Source organism: Pteropus alecto, unplaced genomic scaffold (assembly GCF_000325575.1).
Source record: "Pteropus alecto unplaced genomic scaffold, ASM32557v1 scaffold129, whole genome shotgun sequence".
NCBI classification, from domain to species: Eukaryota; Metazoa; Chordata; class Mammalia; order Chiroptera; family Pteropodidae; genus Pteropus; species Pteropus alecto.
In genome coordinates this window covers 761,705-783,411 of record NW_006442597.1, presented here as the reverse complement: position 1 = coordinate 783,411, position 21,707 = coordinate 761,705, and the positions used below count along the sequence as shown (strand labels likewise).

At 37.2% G+C, this 21,707-nt stretch overlaps 2 protein-coding genes across 4 annotated transcripts in view; one reads left to right on the top strand and one right to left on the bottom strand.

The window, feature by feature from the left end:
• ECM2 (extracellular matrix protein 2) overlaps nt 1-10,061 on the top strand; it is a 42,251-nt gene extending 32,190 nt beyond the window's left edge. For both annotated transcript variants that reach the window (XM_006922800.3, XM_006922799.3), the window contains exons 7-10: nt 967-1,124; nt 3,291-3,430; nt 4,746-5,072; nt 6,166-10,061. In XM_006922800.3, the coding sequence (XP_006922862.1) occupies nt 967-1,124; nt 3,291-3,430; nt 4,746-5,072; nt 6,166-6,334 (794 nt within the window). In that variant the 3' untranslated portion in view covers nt 6,335-10,061. The remainder of the gene's footprint in view (nt 1-966; nt 1,125-3,290; nt 3,431-4,745; nt 5,073-6,165) is intronic.
• The window catches only part of CENPP (centromere protein P), a 207,293-nt gene that overhangs the window by 70,245 nt on the left and 115,341 nt on the right, over nt 1-21,707 (bottom strand). The window lies entirely within an intron of this gene.

Genomic DNA, 21,707 nt, shown 5'->3' with positions numbered 1-21,707 from the left:
TTCCATTTCAGTCAAGTCTACCCTGCTGTCTCCTCTGTTTCATCTTCTAGAGTCTATGATCCGTACTCCTGAGAGTACTGTTTTGCTTCTCTGATAGGCCTAAGAGTAGGAACTAAGTTGCACAGAGCGTTCAGAGCAATGCTTCTCCGTGACTTGAGCTAAATATGAAAACATCCCCTATTCTAAAAATCTTGGCCACTGAACAAACTCCAAAGTTACACCCTGAATATCTGACTCAGAAGCCTCTGGGAATCATCACTGCTGAGCTGTCCATTCTTCTTTAAGCTTCCAATTAATTTGGATCATTACATTCCTGAGGCCAGTAGAAATAATTTAGAAAAACACTTGTTTGTATTAAGGCCTTTCTTGGTAGCTCGATTTGAATGCATAGAAAGTTTTTAAATTTTCTTTTCAAAATGTCCATTTGGCTGCATTCTCTGCCAGAAAGTGAACAACGGTGATGGGAATTCACTGCTGCAACTCCTGTGTTCAGAGACGGAGGGTTTGCCAGGCAGAGTGTTCCTTCTTTGTCCTGGAAAGGGAAACCCATTGCATTTTTTCTTTCTTCATCCCCAATTATGTTGCCATTTCAACCTACCTGTCTTTGCAAATGCGACAAATGATCTTTTACAACCTTTTACTTCTTGCTCATCACTGCCTCTGTGGGGCACCCCAATTCTCTTAACCCCCAATCCCCCAGTTCCTTATAGTGCATATTTTCTCTACAGGCCTGCCTCTCCACTGGACCCCATGGCATTCAGCATTCAGCCTTAGCTGAACTGAACATTTGGGATGTACAAAGTACTTGAGTAAAGGTTCTACAGGGAAATGCAAAAAAAGAAGCTACAACATCTGCCCTCCAAATAAACTAAACATTTCAAGGACATTTTATAAGGTTATAGAAATCACGTGGTTTTCTAATTATCTTAATATCCTGATAATTTTTTTTTTTTTTTTTTTTTATAGACTTAAGTCAATTGGTCACCTTAGAATTGGAAGGAAATGATCTCAGTGAAACCAATGTCAATCCTTTGGCTTTTCAACCTTTGAAGAGCCTATCCTACCTGCGTCTAGGAAGAAATAAATTTAGAATTATACCACAGGGTCTTCCTGCTTCTATTGAGGTACCAATATCTTTCTTCTAATGCTTTATATTTTAAATATAGTAAGCAACAACAACAATAAAAAACAATATATTTTAAGAAATTATTGTGGTGCATATTAAACTCAGTAATTTTGATGCTATATATCGAATATACCATAATTTGAACAGTTTTTTCTTCAAATAATATAAAATTATGAATCAAAATTATAACTATGAAACTAAATTATAACTCGATAAAGTAATATATGGTCCTGCTGACAGCTCTTGGGAAGAGACTGGGGAAGATGAACTGAAAAGGTAAACAGAAACTACAACTTGCAAAAGATATCCTGACTTGCAAGACAGTTTACTGTCCCAAACAGGAATTGTGACATTCATCTCAAAATGCTCCACCCAGAGTCCCACATGGACTAGCAGTGACCCTGAGTGGACGAACACAACCTACAGAGAAGACTGCTGACTGTGCCTGCAGGTCCCCCTCCCCATAACTTACCAGTTCTGACCAGCTCCTACCAACTGCCCAAGTGCTGTTCTGTTTCCACCCCTTCTGGAGATGCCCCTGCTGCCCAGCCATGTGGTCTCCTTTGGTGCAGCAAGGAACACAACTAAAAGGGAAAATACCTGGTGGCCTTTGCTTTTGACTGCACACCACAACTTCTTGCATTAAGAACACGGAGGTCTGGTAGACCCAGCTGAAACACGGGCCACCTCCTCGCCACCCCAGCCCCTGCCATACATACACAGACACACACACACAGTCACCAGCAAGAAGGAAGAACAAAGTTTCCCACAGCTATGGACACAGTGAACCAAGAGGGGGCCACTGAACTCTATCTGCTGCTGCTGCCAGACCCACCATCCTTCCTCCTCCTCCTAGTTGCAGAAAAAGATATAACTTTAGAACTTACCAAAACAGTAAAGACTGAGGTTCCAATACTTGGCTATATATAACAATCACTTGAATTCTAAAGAAATACAGACTCCCAGAACTATCCCAGACATGCTAAATTAGGTTCTTTGTAGGGTGAAGTTGGCAATTTATAATTTTTCTAAAAATTTTCAATATGTATGCACACAGTAACACACACACACACACGCGCGCGCGCGCGCGCGCACGCACAGCCCTCTCTCTCTTGAATAATACAAAGAGCAGTGTTTCCATTTGACCCTCCTGTCCTTGGTTTCTTTTCAAAGGACCTGTCAGGAGTGTGAGAAGTACTGTTCACACAGGTGTGTGTGCTCCTAATCTATCCAAGGCACTGCTTCGGAGCTGCACAATTTCAATGTATGGATAAGTGTGCTTTGACTGAGGTATATCTATGTTGGAATTTACACTTTAAAAAGCTTACAGGTGGTTCTAATATACTACCAAGTTTGGGAACCACTGATCTAGTTTACCCCTAAGTACATATGAAAATAAAAGCAAGAAAGCAAAAAATCTCTTTACCCATTTTGAACAAATACAAAAATTAAGGGACAAAAAGGGGAAAATTACTACAAAGGAACAGAAAGTTACATTGAAGATATATACCAATTCTACTTGTGAATTCCAACAAGATCCTTGAGTGAAAAACTCTAATATCAACTGAATTTAATTTGAAAGCAGCTAGCTGTTGAAAACTTCTAGTTCTAGTAAACTTTACCCTGATGTTAAATCAGTGCTCTTAATTAACTTTTAGTTAATTAATTACAATATGAGATATTCTAAACAGTGGGAGCCTAAAAAAATTACAGACAACACGGACTGATGGGGACCAGCTAGGATTAGTTTTCCTCATATGTTAGCTGTGTAACCTTGGGCACAACTCCTCATTTCTCCACTGCTAAATGGGGATTATAATTTCTACCTTTTTTCTAGGGGTTTAAAGCCCGAATGAGATAATTTATGTGACTAAGTTTTATAAATTAGAAAGCTTTATACAATTTTATGGCATGCTATATCTTGCAACATTTTACGGTTAAAAATAATTAAATAAAATTCATTTAATTCCAGAACCATAACAGATACATTTTTTTTCCAATTAGAAAATTTGACAGCTTAAAAAATGAACTCACTTGGAAGAGCAGTAAAAGACTCTTTAGATAATACTAATGAGAAGTCTATAATACTATTTTAATTTCTATGGAACTGAATATATTTGACTAACATGAAGAAAAAAGTAATAGTCTTTTCTCTTAATTATAGGAATTGTACCTAGAAAACAATCAAATTGAAGAAATAACTGAAATTTGTTTCAATCATACCAGAAATATCAATGTCATTGTACTATGTTATAACAAAATTGAAGAAAACAGGATTGCTCCTTTAGCCTGGATAAATCAAGAGTAAGTAATATGCTACAATATGACTTTCTTAGTTTCTTCCTTTTGCCATTATTAAACAGGGTATGAACATGGGGGTGTTGAGGGAGGTGGCAGCATCCTTTCTTAGTGAACCTCTCACTCCCTAAAACTTAGCCACTTTCATGCAGTTCAAATCGTTCATGATGTAACCAGTGTTAGAATGACCATGGTGATTGCTGCTATGGACACCTTACCACATACAAGTGCTGAGCCAGCCACAACTGAACCTGAGCAGTGTGACCTGAGGTCTGATCACGTCACTCTTGCTGTTGACCTCATAGGGCAGTTGTGAAGTCTGAGATAACTCTCTGCACAGAGTGAGGAAGGAAACTGCCCTTTTTCGTCTCCTCGCTTAGGCAGAAGCACCAGGCTTCTCTGTCCTACAGCACACTGTCTTCATTCCTCCAAACTATTTCTCTAACTCAAGTCTTACAAAATAGACTGGAAAATGCTTGGCCTGATAGCCGAGGCAGACAGCAGAGACTATCTTCCTGGAGAAGAATCAGTGGTCCCAGGCTGTAGTCCTCAGAGAAGGGGCCAATGTGGGGGCCTTGCCCACCATAAGGAGAAGGATGAGCCATGTAGGGAAGCTGGCTTGAGCCCTGTCAGCAGGTCCAGCATGTGGCAAGGGAACAAGGGATCTGACTAGCATAGCCCAGGAAAAGGTGTCTTTCAGAAGCAGAGTGGAGAGAGATGAAAAGAAGCCTCGAGGGCCAAATGGGTTCAGCATGATATGGCAGCAGCAGGTGATTAAATCTTCATCAGGTGCAAAGTTTTCATAGGCAAGCAGAGGCTACAAGTGAACATCCTGAAACCAGCCAGGTAGCTCACATTTCCCGGATTTTCTGGCCAGTGAACAATCTTTTCTAGATCCCTCAGTCTCACTCCAAGTCCCAGATGTCATGTCAGATCAAATGTGGAATAAGAATACAAAAACTCCATAACACTGCTACTTCCTTGCTGGAGCCGGAGAAGATTTTAGGGATAGGCAGTTTGATGTTGGCTGGGACTCCTGAATTTCATTTCTGATTCAAATTTGAACTTAGAGATATTTGGAGACCTCTTTGGGCCTCACCATTACCCCTGGGATATGAGTTTTTTTCCTCTCTGAATTCTGGTACTCCTCTCTGATGTAGCTTGAACAGCTGTCCTACAGCCACTGTCACACTAGGAATCATTACTGCACACTGAATGCTGGCAGGAGAACCAATAAGCATGCTGACTGGCCTCGTCAAAACCTAGAGCTCATAGTCACTGCCCTGATGTTCTACCCTGTTTACTCTTTTCTTTGCTATAGAAATCTAGAATCAATCGACCTCTCCTACAACAAGCTCTATCAGGTCCCCTCCTACCTCCCCAAGTCACTACTGCACCTTGTGCTCCTCGGGAACAGGATTGAGCGCATTCCTGGCTACGTGTTTGGCCACATGAAGCCAGGCCTGGAATACCTGTATCTGTCATTTAACAAACTCTCCGATGATAGTGTGGACCGAGTCTCCTTCTATGGGGCTTATCATTCTCTGAGAGAGCTGTTTCTGGATCACAATGACTTAAAATCTATACCACCTGGGATACAAGAAATGAAAGCACTGCATTTTCTGAGGTTGAACAACAACAAGATACGGTAAATTCTAGCTTTTTCAAGTATCTATTTAAATTGTTGCAAATGACAAAATATATGATTAAACAACCATGACATGTTGTCCAGGATTTACTCTAATGAAAAAAGTAACACTTTAGTTGCACTAAACAAGATTGGCAAATAATAATAATTACTGAAGCCAGATGATAAAAGTTACAGAAGGATTCATTATATTTTTTCTACTTTTGTACCATGTTTGCAAACTTTCATAGTAAAATATTTTTTAAATAGTGTATTGTTATATAATACTTAGAACCTTAACAGGTTGAAATGAGGTATCAAGGCTAGATTATGGTGCTGCTCTCACCTTCACACATAATAATATAAACACTCTAACCTGTAGAGCATAAAATCTAAATATATGCTAAAATGAAAATTAATTCTATCTAGAGTCTTCTGAAGGACAAGTTCTAAATAAATTTATTGATATTCAGCTTCCTTCACTTCGGGAGACACACTTTTCTGCATGTGTTCCGTCTGCCCAGAGAGCATGAGTGCCTCAAGAATTAACGTGGAACACTGTGTTAGTGCATATCAGCAAGAGAGGCAGATCACTGAGCTCTGTGGACTCTTCCCTGAGGATTACATCCTTACTCTTTTCCCTATCTCTGAAATTCCAAACACATTTAGGCTCCCTGTTGTGAACTGGTTACCCAGTTATTCTTATTTTCTCTTCCCTTTTCTTCCTAGATTTTTAGGAGGTCCTTATATATTAGCCCTATATTTGTTATAAGTTGCAAAAACTTTCTCCTAGTTTGCCATTTGTCTTTTAATTTTGCATTTTTTAAACCCTGTAGTCAATTTATTAATCTATTCTTTAAATGCTTCTAGTTTTTGGATCACAAATAGGAAGATTTTCTCTACTTTCAGGGTATGACTGTGCTTTCTCTATTCTAATATTTTTTCACATTTAGATCTGTTATGTATTTGGAACTTTTTCTGGTATATAATACAAAAAAGAAATCCATTTTTATTTAAGAACAAGAAAATTTTTAAAACAAATATAAAATTTCTAAATTATAAAGTAAGAATATTACTTGGACCATTTGTGATTTTCATGTCTATTTTTCCTTAGGAATATTCTTCCAGAACAAATTTGCAATCCGGAAGAAGATGGTGATTCAACACTGGAACACCTTCATCTTGAAAATAATTATATTAAAACAAGAGAAATATCATCCTATGCATTTTCATGCATAAGATCATATTCAAGTATTGTTCTTAAACCACAGGGTATCAAGTAATTCCACTTTTTCCTTTGTCATTTATAAACTGTACTCATATATTTGTTGTAGTAACATTTGTCATCAATAAGAGAGACTGCATATCATGTTATACTCAGTATCATTATGCTAGTTTATCTGATTCACCAATCACAGATGAACAACCAAAAATATATCCAGAAGGTTTCGTCTTCTAGCACTTTAATGAAGTTTCATTTTCACACTCTAGAAAGAAGCCATCTCTTGGCAAAGTTTTTCTCATGGGACTAGGATATTATGCACTGCTGGGCTAGACAGGGAGAATCTGTAACAAAATAAGCATGTCTTTTACAATATATAGGCCTGTGAGTACTGCTATTAGCTGGAAAATCCCCAAGTCCATTTAAAAATTATGTATGTTATGGTTCAAGACCAAGAAGTGAAGGGCAGTAAAGAACAACAGGTAGAATTTATGAATAAGTGTTCTGTTTATTATTCTACAGTTAAAACAAAAATTTATTTTCTTTAAGACCTTATGCTACAATCATTGGTATAAATACACTTAATTATTGGGGTCGGCGTTATTTAGTTCCTTATTAATTACATCTGTGAAATTAAAATACTATTGTAATGTTAATTTCCTGGTTTTGAGAATTGTTCTATGGTTATTTATATGGTTATAAACATTAGGGGAAGCTGGGAGAAGGGTATATGTGAATTCCATACTATTTTTTAAACTTTTCTGTAAGTCCAAAAAGTGTTAGAATATATTAGGATCACCCTTGTTATACTTTACTCGAGATCAAAAGATTTTATGGAAAGCAGTGGAGCTTGTTTAATATATAAGTTAATTATCCTTAACTGTACCCTTGTAAATGTAAACCTAATGAATTTTTGAAAAATTTTAGCACCTATCATATTTACCCTAATTTGCTCAAGTGTATCCTTTTCCTCAGTTCAATTTAACATAAAGCTATTAGTATTTACTATATAGTAGACCCTACCAAAACCACATATTAAAATTTTCATTATGTAATGATCTTTCATATTTCTAAAATAATTTATAAAAGATACATATAAAAATTATGTTGACTTCTCTTGTTACTATCAGTTTTGTGTCTTGCAAAACGCCAGGAACTTGGGCAGATTATTTTACTTTTTGAAGTTCAGCTATTTAATCTTTTAATAGTTCTCTCACTACCCTCAAAACCTTCCAGCCCTACCTCATAGGGCTGTTATGAGAACTGGAGAAGAATAAAAAGCATCTGGGAAATGCAGTATGCATGAGTATATTTACTATTACCAAACTCTCATATAAAATTGAGAGCAGCCAGCATGTTCAACCAAAGATGACTATTTCCTGGTTCCTCAGAAAGCACCCCTCTCTTCAGTGTGTGTGCCACCACCCTGGCAACAGATAAATCTGGTACTATGAATTAGATCTGTATTGATTATTTCTTTGCATATGGGGCGTTGCATGGTAAACAGCTAGGAGATATACCTGCTGTATCTTGTTTCCCACCAAAGACTGTGAAACTTAGAATAGAGACAATTCATTTCTTGGATCTCTGTATTCTGTGGGCAAAGTAGGAGCTAAAATGACTGTTGATCCCCTTAATTTAATCTGGATCAGCTCATAAGTTATCCAAAGTTGATATTGACAATAATCCTAAACAAAACAAAAAAGGATCTGCAAATTTAAGGATTTACATAGGAAAAGTGAAAAACTGAACTGAAAAACATTTATATAGTCATAAAATTAATAAGAAATAATTTCTTATTAATATTTCCTAATATGGACATCAGAAAGCACAGAGCATTTTTTATAAACAATAAAGTCATGGTTTGACAACTGGTAATACTTAGGAATCAACTGACTGTTCTGCATAATAGCAACATTGACTATGTTTTCCAAAGCCATTATTTAAACATACCATGAATTACTAGTTTCATAGATGCTGACATAAAAGAATAAAATACTCAAATTCTGCTGTTTAAGTAAAACCTCAAAGGGTGGGGTAAAACCTATGATATTTATTCCAATACTTTCCCTTATTTAGAAAACAGAATATTTCCTCATAGAAGTATTTACAGATTAATAATGACAACTATTTATCTGTCCACAGTTGAATGTGAATTCAGATCCTTGGTCAGCTGAAAGTTCAAAAATATTAAAAGTACTCATGAAAATAGTGAGAAGTTTCTGGCCATCTCTAACTTATGCCAAATGACTCCGGGGGCCCTTATGCCCTAGAAGTCTATGAAACATGAGGCCCATCTCTTGTAGCTAAACAAGAACGAGTATCGTAGTTCTGAACTGGAGTCCTTCTTAGTTGTGGACTTGGCCAAGTTAGACTCTGATTTCTAGTTTCTCAACCATGAAACTGGGGGGAACAACATCTATCCCCCAGGGCTGCTGGGATGGTTAAATGAGGCGATGTCCACTACATTGCCAGGCACAGGGTTAATGTCAGATAAAGTGAGTATCCACTCCTTCATGGACAGGCCCTGGGAAACCACAGGCAGGAAGGTTCAGTGACTTGCTCAAGGCTGCCAAGCCTCTTAATATGGTAGATATTAATTATTCAAGGAAATTAATTCCTTAGATTATGAAATACAGTGAGAAAATGAGTGGGCCTATTACACTATGACAGGGATCAACAAATACTCTCCATAGAGGGCCAGGCTGCAGTGGGACCCTGCAGCCATGTCAGCGGTCCTCCCAATTTTGGCTGCCTTTCCTCTGTGTCACTGCATGCTCATATCCATGGCACAGAGCAGAGTAAATTTAGAGCAGAATGTGCTCGAGTAGTGGCTCCATAAACGCAGAGTGAAACTGGGACTCAGAGTCTAAACTATTTCTTGTTATAGACATGGGAGTAGTTCAGAAGCAGATTTTTTTAAAATCCTGATTATTGAAAAGAAAAATAAGTCTGACATATAAGTGTAATTACTTATAAATCATAATTATAAATCATAATTAAAATGGCCAATCAAACTGGAAGAGTATCTGATCAATAAACCTGTCCTGCAGATAGATTTCTATTTCTGAGATAACCCACACGTAGGTGTACAGGGATAGAGTAAGAGTCGGTGTGAAAGCCTCGGCCTTCCTATCTGTAGCTGAGTGCAGCGTGCTCTGGGTAGACGGTTCTCCTAGGGAGTATAATTATTTCATTACTACCCTGTGAACACCAGCTCTGATTGAACCTAATTGAACAGATCCAGAGGCATTTGTAAAAGATTTTCAGAGAAACTAAAAATCTATCATAAACAATGTAGTCCTATGTTATCACACGTTTGATCCTATGTGTCTTAAACAACACTTCAGCATATTCTAACCTATTACTCAGGTCTCTGCTTCAAAGTGCTGAAAAGGAACTGTTAAGACTGTAAGCCATGCTGAAATACATTCGGTTACACAGTTATCTGCAAAGAAATGAATGCTTCCAACCAGTAAATAGAGCTTAGTGATCAAACAACGAAAAAAATAAAGGCGTGACTCTTTCTTCTTTGAAGTTATGTTTCTCTTTCTACATGAACATGGATAAAATAAAAACTTACAGTCTAGCATATTTTTTCCTTTGCACAAAATGTGAAGAATGTGAGTCCACACAAGAGAAAGCAGATTGTATTAAAAATAACATGTGATTGCACTAAACACATATTAGTTTGGAAAAGAAAAGAAATACATCATGTTATTAAAATGTCACTGTGTGTTTCTAAGTAACAGACTCTCTGTGGTCGAATAAACTTACACTAAACTATCCGCTGATTCAAGCAAGCCTTTTTATAAATTAGAATCTGCTGAAGGTTTATTTGTTTTGAATAAGTTGGGAATTACATCCACAATTGTTAAATTTATACATGACCTGTCTGAAATGCTAATTTAACTAGTATTGCAATATTCAGAATAAAGAATGCATTATAAAATGAAAATCTATTCTAGGGCAGTAGTTCTTAACTATTTGAAGCATGGAACCCTTTGAGGATATTATGAAGGCTATGAATCTTCTATACAGAAAAATCTTCTATACAGAAAAATACATATATGCAAAACACTACATGTAGCAAAGATGCATAAATCCTTTCCCATGTCTTCTAGGGATTCATGTACCCTAGGTGAAGAGTCCCTTTCAGGGTAATGCCTTAATTTACTTAAAATAAACTGTATATATAAATATGTAACAAGTTAATTTTAAGACTTAAAATTAAGGCAAATGGCCTTATTTTCCACAATTATTTAGCTTTTATTCCCCCATTTATTTAGTAATATTTTTAAGGCCACAGAAGAGTTGAAAGACTAATATAATAAACAACTGCATACTCTTCACCTACATTCACCAAATAATAATATTTTGTTAAATTCGTTTTATCTCTTTCTCTCTTTCCATATCCATATCTATACATACATATACATGTATGTGCAGATGAAAGGGGCTGGACCATTTGAATGTAAATTGCAGATATTATAACATGTCGTTTCTGTATGAATCTCCTAAGAACAGGGATATTTTCTTATATAACCCTGAGACAATGATGACGTTCTCTCACATTATTAAATCCAAGAAATTTAAGACTAAGTATTACCTAACACAGAGTCCATATTCAGATTTCCCCAATTGTCCCAGCGATGTCCTAAATTGCTGTGTATGTGTGTGTATGTTTCAAGATCCAACCAGAGTTCACATCCTGATCCTTTAGTCTTTTGTAATACAGACTAGGACTTCCCTACCTATATGAGTGTTTCATAGCTTTACTTTGTTGAAGGATCCAAGCTAGCTATCCTGTAAAATGTCCCCTAATCTGCATTTGTCTGATTGTTTCCTCACGATTAGATTTAGGTAAACATTTTTGGCAAGAATCTCACTTAAGTGATGTCACATACTTATTTTTGCATCATATCACAAGGCACAAAATGTGCTGGCTCGTTATTGGTGATGCTGAGAAATTTGGTTCAGGTGGTATCTTCTTCCTCTTGTAATTAAGAAATAATCTGCAAGGTAAGACTTGAGGCATTATTAAAAATATGTGATGCCTGCGCAATATTATAAATTGTGTAAGTTCTTCATTTTTCATAAATTAAACTTAATTCATTTTAAATGAAAATTTGTGGCATTAATTCATTTTCAGAGTGAAATGTCCCTCAGGCTTTGAGTCGCAGAAGTGAGTCCTCAACAGCACAGTGGGTAGAAGAAGGAAAAACAGCCAAGAACCAGAGACCAGGAGCCCATCTGAAGATGGTTGCTACCATGAGCATAGCCAATTGCTGGAACTGCACAGGAATTAAGAGCTGGCTTTGTCAGATTGATTTTTTTAAGATATTCTGCAAATTTGAACTTTGACATAAAATTTCCTGGTATTTAAAAATACCATATGCTCCAAACATAACACATCTGCAGACTAAATACTGCCAGTGGGTTGTGATCTATGCTACAATATAAAGACAATTCATTATAAACCAGAATCTAGTCCACCATGAGGGACGCCTGAACATTCAAAAAAGAACCCATGAAATCATAACCATCCACTCCTTTTAGAAGTCTTATGAGTGCCTACTATATACAAACTCTATGTTATACATAAAGAACATATGCTATTTATATCCCAGGATTCAATGGCCTAGAACATTCTTAAACTAGGTATTTGCAAGGCATGCTCCCTCACATCCCTCAGTGCTTCACTGATGACTAAACTCCCTCCCTGCTCCCTCTACTCTCCTGATCTTGCTTTTCTCTATAGCACTCAACAACATTCATTGAATGAACAGATAGACTAACAGACTGTTATACAATCCATTTCATTGTACTTAGAAAGTGAGGACAGAGAGGGAAGGAGACACCAGATACTAGCTGGTAAAACACAAAACTCAATCACATGAGTGATACCTGAGCTCAGGAAAGCGTCACATGTGGCCACAGTCACCCCTAATCCTCACTCCCTGTATTCTTAATTTGAATGAAATGACTTCTAAGGCCCTTTCCAGTTTTTATTTGTTTGGACTTTGACTGCTCCATTTCTACAGCAGAAGGTCAGAAGGGTCGTAAGCAATTTATTTTTACATGGTTGGAATATACTGAGCCATGAAAGAAATTTGTGTTGAAGAACTTTTTATGGCAATCCATGTCTCTGTTCATAAAATGTTACTACTTTTTCAGTTTGTAATTTTTTTTTTGTTTACCATGTAATAATGTACAGGTTATTCATGATTCCTAAAGATATTGTTTGATATAGTAAAACTACTTCTCCAATATTAGACCAAAGCCTGATGAGACAAAACCCAAACAAAAATAACAAACAAACAAAGACAGAAAAGAATTAGATCCCTTCCACAGAACCCCTACAGGAACCAAAAACAAAAGATTTTCTCCTCACACTATTTTAGGGAAGAAGAGGTACACTGCTACGTCTGGAATAAAAACCTGCAAAGATGTGGGGAAAAAAATTCAATTTCTTTCCAAACGGTGTGTCTGCACATGCTGGACCGGCTCTGCAGTTGTGAGGTGGACCTTCAGACCCTTTAATCGCAAAACTATGGGAGGGGGTCTGGATACTGGGTTGAATGCCTGGCTTTGCTGTCTGCAGAATAGGATGAATAAGTCAAATGTATCACTCCAAGCCAGCATTATACTCCAGGGCCTATTTCTTTCCTCAAGACCATTGACCAAAGATCAAAGCCAAGACATTGGTAGAAGACAAGTTTGGGTTCACAAGAGCAGAGAAGAGAAAGAGGCTGTAACACACCTTTAGAAAAACAACATCAGAGGAAGTGCCTCTCAGCTCTCCAGACAAAGAAGTAGAACCCCACCTAGAAGGCCTGTGTAGAAGACATGACTGAGTGGAGGGTGACGTGGACAAACTATGTGAACAAAAGCAAAGGTAGAGAGTAAGAAGCACATGTCTCACTGAGAGGAGGAGCCATCACTCAGCCCAAGGCAAGTGGGGCCATGTAAAACCAGGATGGCAAAGCTTTACTTTTCAAGAGAACTTGAAACCTCATAATTTTTAAATACAGCAATTCTACTTAAAAATACATACACATGAGCCTCAGACAAAAAGAATGTTTGAATATTCAGAGCTGCACTCTGAACAGGAATTAACTCAGTTGACTATGTACATATCATAAAATTATATATAAAATCATATATAAATATATAATTTGTGGCATAGTCATATAATAGAATACCACACAGTAATGAAAATGAACAAATGATTGCTAACCACCACAATGACCTAGATGGATCTCAAAAACATAACACTGAATGAAGAAAACCAGACACAAAAGAGAATGCCCTGTATGATTGATCCATTTATGTAAAGTTCAGGAATAAGCTACAGTGTTTGAAGTCAAGCTGCCTCTGAATAGAGAGATTCTGAGGAGGGCTCTGGGAATGCGGGGATTTCTTGACCAGGGTCTAGTTTGTGAAAATTAATTGAGCTATAACATTACGATGTGTTTATATTTTTGTAATATATATACTTCAGTTAAAATTTAAAAAGCAAAACATTGTATAGGACAAACGGGATTTTTCCCAAGAGCTTCCCATATATAGCCACAGCTCTGATGAAACTCAGGTTAATAAAATCCAGTTCAACTTTCCAAATGTCCAAATTCATAAAGGTATCAGATACACATTTTGAACTAAACGTAACTGGATAAATGGGAACATGAGCATTCTAACCAAACAGGAAGACTGCCAGTCTTCAGGTGCTGCATCTGGAGCAGGCCTGAAGCCTCTTGGGAGCCAGTGTATGAAACTGACCGACCTGAGGTCCAAGTAAGGGTATTTTATTTAAGTGAGGCCTGGCCACCCTACATATCTGAGGCACAATATTCTCTCTATGGCTGTAGCTGCCATTTCTCTAGGAGGTAAGAAAGGACAGTCAGATTCTTTACGGAAGAGAGAAGAGACTCTGCTGACTAGAAATGTGCTTTGCAACTACGCTGACCCCCACATCTGCATACCAGGAAGACCCATTGGTATCACCTAGCACTGTGAGTCTTTCTCATGAGCTTTAGGAAAATGTCCTCTCTTGAAGGATGATGTCTTAGTTGATATGGGAATTGGGCATTCTCTCAGGGGTAAGTGGGAAAGGGCATGCTAACAATGCCTTTCTTCTCAGACAATGATGTCTTCCTGCTCCCAAGTCCTCCCTAAAAACTGTATAGTCACAGCTGATATTCTCTCAAAAAGGGAAAGTCCAAGCAGGTATCATCTGGATCTATGTGTTCATGTCTGTATCACAGCACATAGGCTGGGGCTGGGGTCACTGTATGGGGCCTGGTCTACATTTCTCCTGACATGCTTATGGCAGGGCTAAAAGCTTTTAAAGAAAATCATGAGAATACTTGATATAACTTCAGTCATCTGAAGAAAACAATAGCATGGCTCCTTTCTCAGATACATCTGGAGTTTGGGTTTATACTTCAATAATATTGGTACTCTTTACTAAGACTGACAAATATTTTGTTGGTCTACATAGGGTGAATGAATTAAAAATTTTAAATCTATAAGTATTCATTGATTTAAGAATTTCATAAAGTATTTTTTAAAATCAGCTATTTCTTGAATGACTTTGACCACATTTTCAGTTGCCATGCATTATTAAACACTCTTTTTTTCTTCAGAATCTTCCAGTAGACGTCTAGAGTTTAGCTAGAAGTCTTGGCTACAATACAAACAGTGATGGAAAACACATGAGCAGTAACAAGTTTTAATCTCGCTTCTCAGTACTAACATGGGCTAATCTGTGGAAGCAGCTTATTTCAGTGTCACCCAGAGTGCAGCCACACCAGGCTCTGCTGAAGAGTGCTTTTCTTTTAAATGTAATACCTCATCTTCTTAAGTACCTGAGAACATTTTCATTACAGATAAGTAGTACACAGTGGAAAATTTACTTTCAAGAGGACTTACTCTCTTCTTTTAAGGTATGTTTTCATGTCTTTTTTTTTCATGTACCAGTGTACAATTATTTTATAATCAATACTAAGGAGACATTAATATTATTAACATAAATGCTTATAAATTATATGATAAAGATTATATGTATAATTAATTTCTTAAATACCTGCACTTAATTCAACTTGAAATTACTCTAGCATTTTATGTTTTATAATGAATTTATTTTCAATATAATTGTGACATTTTTTAAAGCTAAATGAAAACCTGTCATTATGCTTTACCACAAATATTAACATGATTGATTTTAAAAATCATTTAAACAAACTTCTGTATGTTCTTAGTGAAATAGTACCTTAATAATTAATGATAAGGAAGTTTGAGAATGTCACGAATACATTAAATAAAACAGCAAATATTTCTTTTGAAATGTAAGACTATTTTCTAATGTATTTTTCTAATGTATTTTTAAAACATGAATTATTCATTTTTACTTACACATTTGAATATTCCTATTTTCCCTTGATAAATATCTTCCTTATTCTTATGTAATGAAATGACACTGTAAGTTAAAATGGAAATCCATATAATTCCAAGAAAGAATGTTTGTCAGCAATAGGTTAACTAGCTCTATATTCAACATGAAAAATTAGAAACTTCTTTTCACAAAATCCATAAAGCCTGAATTTAAAACAAAGATTTCTTTTGTCCCATCCCAAAATAAAATCTTTATTAAGTCCAAAATTTAAAAAAAATTAAACAATGTATTTGATATTCCACTGCCTCATAATCTAAATAGAGAACTGTATTCTTTCTTGTTAATCTGTTCAGAGGTGTGACAGCCATAACAGTGGCCACATGGTGTAGGATGAAATCACAAAGAAACCTGAGGGGTCTATAACTCTCCAAAAATAAAACTGTTTTTTTTTTTTTTTTTAATACCACCAAGAATCACTGGGTTGTTTAAAAAAGAAAAGAAAAATAAATCATAAACCTAGAGGCTATGTGAAAGCATCTTGATGTTTTGTTTATTTTCATTGTTTAGCAATATAGTAGTGGCGGGAAGATGAAGGAACAGGAACGTGCAGTCTTTTGTTACAAGTAACTACTGCACTTAAAAGAATATTCGATAACTGATCTGAGGTTTGAGACAAAATAGATTAACTTTATAAGCACAAGTCTTAAGGCACTATAGGAAACACCTATAAAAATGAAGAGGTAAAAGATTTTTGCTTTTTAAGACAGCTAGGTTGCCAGATGCAATGAAAAACTGATGAAGGACAAAATTGGTATAAAAGGAAAAGTGGCCAGCAAGGTCTTTAATCAGATGCGATGTATACTTCTAAGGTAAAGTTAATTATTTCTTTAAGGAAAGCATAGTCTATAAAAGTATCAGTTTTCATGACCAAAACATACTGTGAATAAGTTTCCAAATGCATGTTTGAACATTTAACTTGTTCACTTACAAAGCTGTGTCTTGGTTACACCTGAATTTAGTCTAGAATCCTTCTGTGAATACACAGAGTATGTTATATAACATATATATACTGAAAACTACTACTGGTACTTGTGAACTGATAGAAATATTTCAGCCAAGGGGTGAAGTTGCCAAGCAGACCTTTAAGCATGGGATTTAAAAGCACAGTGACTTATTTTCCTAATAATAGTGTCTGAGAGGAAATACCATTTCACTTAGACAAATTTTCCATTCTAAGTTTGTGGAAAATTTAAATGGAAAATAGGAACTTATGCAAATTCAGAAAGATATTTCTTAGCTACATTTCCAGTCCTGAGAACCTGGGCAAACCTCTTATCCGAAGAGAGTCTGGTTACTATCTAGAAGTTACTGTGGGATTAAGACCCACTTGGAGGAGGCTGTGCAGTAAGGTAGACAGTGCAGGACTGAGGAGGCTGGCCTCAGCTTCTTCAGATGTAAAAGAGGACAATGGGAGTAAAACCTTAATGGGCCATGGTTTATTAATAACAGCATTAGTACCAAAATAATATTCCAACTATTGAAACCAAGACCCAAAGCTTTCGATGAGTAAGAAACTCTGGCAAAACTGGTCTAAATTGGGAAAACACTGAGTCTTCCTGAGAACAAGACAAATATTTTTAAAGGTTTTAAAAAATAACACAATTTAAATACTACCAAAATTAATCAATTGATATAGTTTGAGCCATATTAATAAACTTGAAATTTAAAATAAGACAAACGACTAAAAGTCACATCATTTTAAATGAGAAATAATATTCTCTATATTCATTCTGAATAATAGAGAAAAAAAAAACAATGCTACATGGTATTCCCTCCTGGACATTCCAATATTTTTCTGATAAAAAAATTGCTAAAATGGAATAAGGTGACCAGAATGAGAATGCAAAAATATAAGATTAATTTACATGACTAACAGAAGACAGAACTAGTAAATTGAGAAAAATGTGCCAGAAGGCATTTTTGGTTTCAACATAAAGAATTTCTATCAACCACAGATGGACAACAGTGGAACTGGATGCCTCTCGAGGAGGTGTGCTCCCTGATTCCTCTCACTGGAGTCATGCAAGCAGAGAGTGGACATATTATCTGGTCCAGAATCTTCTGGAGGAACCTCCAACATCAGGAGGGAGTTTCAACTAGATGACATTTCCTGCTTCCACAGGTCTCCTCTTACTCACCAAGGAAGGGCCCAGGAAGGCATAACAGGTGGCTGCCCCAAACAGCCAGCAACTGGAAAGCTTCCTAACTACCATACATGTGCCATTGTCTAATCTAGCAGGCCAGAGTCTCCACCTCATCTAAGGCAGGAAGGGTCTCACATAACTAATCAGTATAAGAAAGAACAAAGTGGAAGGGAGAGAAGAAGGGAGGGTCTGGCTGGTCAGCAACCTTAAGAAGGGACATAGAAAAGAAAAAATATCCCCTCCCCATGCCTGGCTTCCTTCCTCTCCTTCGTCTGTGTGCCTGGCTTCTCTGTGTCCTCCCAGCTCTATGTCAGTCACACCTGCTCTTCTCATCCTAGCCTGCACTGCACTCTCAGGCTCTCCTGTCACAGGGCACCATGAATGGAACAGGAGCAGGAAGCGGAAGGATGGTGGGGTTTGTAGGAGTGAAGATAAGTACCCCAGCTGCCAGGCCACAGGGAAAGCCTACTCGTCCTGGTTTCCCACTCTGGTACTCTAACACATTCATCTTATTATACATGAGTCTTAAAGTTTTATGGTTTTCTTAGGTCTAAATTTCAGATATATTAAGGGTTAAAAAGATTTTTCTGGTCTAGACTGGGAAACTATAACCTTTATACCTCTAAGTTATATCTAAGTTTCTACAAAAAAATACTGAAACTCAAACAACCAGCAAACCAACTCAAAAACTTTTTTTTTTTTTTTAACCAAACTCTTCCTCTCCCATAGACTACAGTAAATAGGGCTAGGCCTCAAGAAATTGTGGTCCCAAACAACTTCCTAACAAGTGAGCACTGTTAATGGCCTTTTAGGGGACAGTGTGTAGGAAACCTTTAATTGTACTGTCTACTGCTACAGAAATGGGAGGAAAAGACAAAAGTACATGGAGGACCAGAGCAAAGATATTTTTGTTGGCAGGCTGATATTTAAAATATTTAGAAAGCAACATAATAATTTAAAAATATGCATCAGAGAGGAAAATAATCTTTCACTCATAATCTCACTATCCCTCTTTATTAGGTCTGTGTATTCTATTTCAATCTTTTTCTCATGAGTGCATATTTTATAGATGTCTTTATTTCTATTGGTCTCAAACAATAAACTGAGGGTTACGAAGAGAAGAGACTTATGATGAAGAATTTTACTATCAGAATCTGGGGACCACACATCTGGAGATTATTCCAAAGTATTCGAGCCATAGCGTATACAGTCAACACGGGCTACTTGCAGTTTAGTTCTACTTACAAACTTGGGTATTTATTTTTCAGTTTTTCTACTAATGCACCTGACTAAGTATTACTTTTACAACAGTCCCATACTGCCTAAGAGTAGCAAATGAGGAGCTGTGGTTTTGCTTTTAGAGCAAGAAACAGGATAGGGAAGGGCATCTCCGTTAAGAGAGGCCCTTCACAGATTCCACATCCTAACACTGTGCCTGGTACCTGATAGATACCACTGAAAAACTCTAGCAACCTCAAACAAAGCCAGAGACAGGATCTCAAATAACATTTAATTCAACTGCTTCTCTGCCAAGGTCATACAAGGTTAGGGGCAGCTATGGACCCAAAAGATAAAGGTGCAATGCGAAACAATGTTAAAGAATAAATTGGTACCAGGATAAGCTTTGGTTTAGCTAAGGACCAAGAACTGAATTAGCTAGAGAATGAGAGATTTGGAGGTCAAGGCAAAGCTGGGAAGCAAGCATTAAGGAGCCAGGAACCACAAAGAAGCCTAAGATCAAGAAACAATGGATCTAAGTTAGGCAGGCAGCCATGAAGCAGAAATAATGTGCAAGAGACAAATTGATACTGGAAAGAAAGCCCAGCTGACCTTAACCGGCCACTCATGCCAGGATTCCAGAGTGATAGGAATACAGACTAATAACCTGCTCATCCCCCAGAATAGCTGACAGAAGCTGCTGGGTTTTGAATTGCCAGCACAATCTCTCTGTGACCACACAAATTTGACCACGCAACTATTCCCATTCCCACTCTCCCAACCCAAGCTATGCACATACCCATTTCTGTACAAATGTTTACCGGAAAACAGAAAACAGTGTGTGGACTAGCTGAGAGGAAGAGATGACAGAATGTACCTGTGAGGCCACTAAATTTTAGGATAACAGTCAAAAGGATTCCTGCATGGGCTATATCAGAAGATGCAGAGAATGGGTTGGGACACATAGGACACATTCTCTTTACTCATGTGGCCTTGAGGAAGCCAATGAAGCTCTCTGCACATCCTGCTCCTCATGGTTAATACAAGAGATGCATCTAGAATAAACTGCATTGACTCTTCCACAAAGGCTGTGCAGAGTTCTGAAATAGGATATAAATATAAAATATAAAAAGCTTTTGCCATTCTCAGATATGTCCTATAATCTCTTTCCCAGCACACGATTGTGTGGGTTGTCACAGGAAAACCTCACATATCAAGCTGGTGATGTCTAGCTACCCAGTGGGCAAAATATTTATGTCACCATTTAGATTTCTAAGAATTAAATAATGTTAATTATCAGGTTAATAACTGATGATAGTAGGGATTTTTTTTTTTAAACCTCCCTCTGGTGATTAAAAGTCACACCACATATAAACGAGCATTTTAATTATGTTAATTCACTTCCAATTTTTACATCCAGAAAAAGAGATATTAAAGCTGATTCCTCTGTTCTGGGAAATTGTAAGCAGCTGGCATGATTCGAGGATTTGGGGAGCCAGGTTTTCCTAAGGCTGGATCAACTCTGATTTACTCTGGAAGTACTACTGGGTGACTTGGCTGAGGAACATCTGAGTGAGTGTAGATACCTTCTTGCCAGGACACAGCCTCATCAACAGGCTTCTGTGTAGCCAAATGCATGCCCCAAAGGGAAGACTGTCATGAGTGTGTTTTAGATGACTGCATAATGCTTTTAACTTTTTGAAAATTACAAAGAATGTATGTTTCACAGGTGATGGTTAAGAAACCATGATATGCAAATGTACTTGTGGGAATATCCACCATCAGATAACAAATCTATGCTCAGATGGTTCTCGCTCGTACATTCTAGTTTTGTGTGGGCTTTAAAAAATACAACTAAAAGCAAAACCTGCCTCACCCCCACCAAAATCAAACAAAGAAACAAACAAACAGAAAGCAGTGGAAAGATGAGTAAGAAAGAACAGTCTGGATCTCAGATGCTTTGGATCAGGTATTAGATAGTGGAACAGATTATAAAGAAGAAACCCAAATGACACTGTGGAAAAAGTGACCAACTCTGAGAGTGAGACTGGGGAGGGTGGTGGGAGAGAGCCATTAAACTTCTAGATGTTGTGCTAAGGCAGGGGTCCCCAACCCCCAGCTGCAGACCCAGTCAGTGGCCCGGTAAGAACTGGGCTACACAGCAAGAGATGAGCGGCGGGCCAGGGAGCAAAGCTTTATCTGTATTTGCAGCCATTCCCCAGCACTAGCATCACCGTTCAGCTCCATCTCAGATCATCAGGCATTAGATTCTCATAGGAGCACTGGTCCCTTGTGCCTAAGAGATTGGGGACCGCTGCACTAAGGGAACATGAGGATTTTACTTTGAAAGTGACATAGACATTAAGGAAATGGAAGGATCTGGGAAACAGGTATAATAATAGTTTTGTTTTTAAAAAAACATTTACTAGTTTTCTAACTATAAAAGTTGCACTTATTGTTCATTCTAAAAATTAAAAAAAAAGAAGAAGACACAAGCGGTTCTCATGATTCTACCACTTGGAGATTATCATCATTTGAGTATATTTGTGTCAGGGCTTTTGTTTGGTATGCATGGAGTTTTTATATTTGCTTTTTTTCATTTCAAGAAAATATTT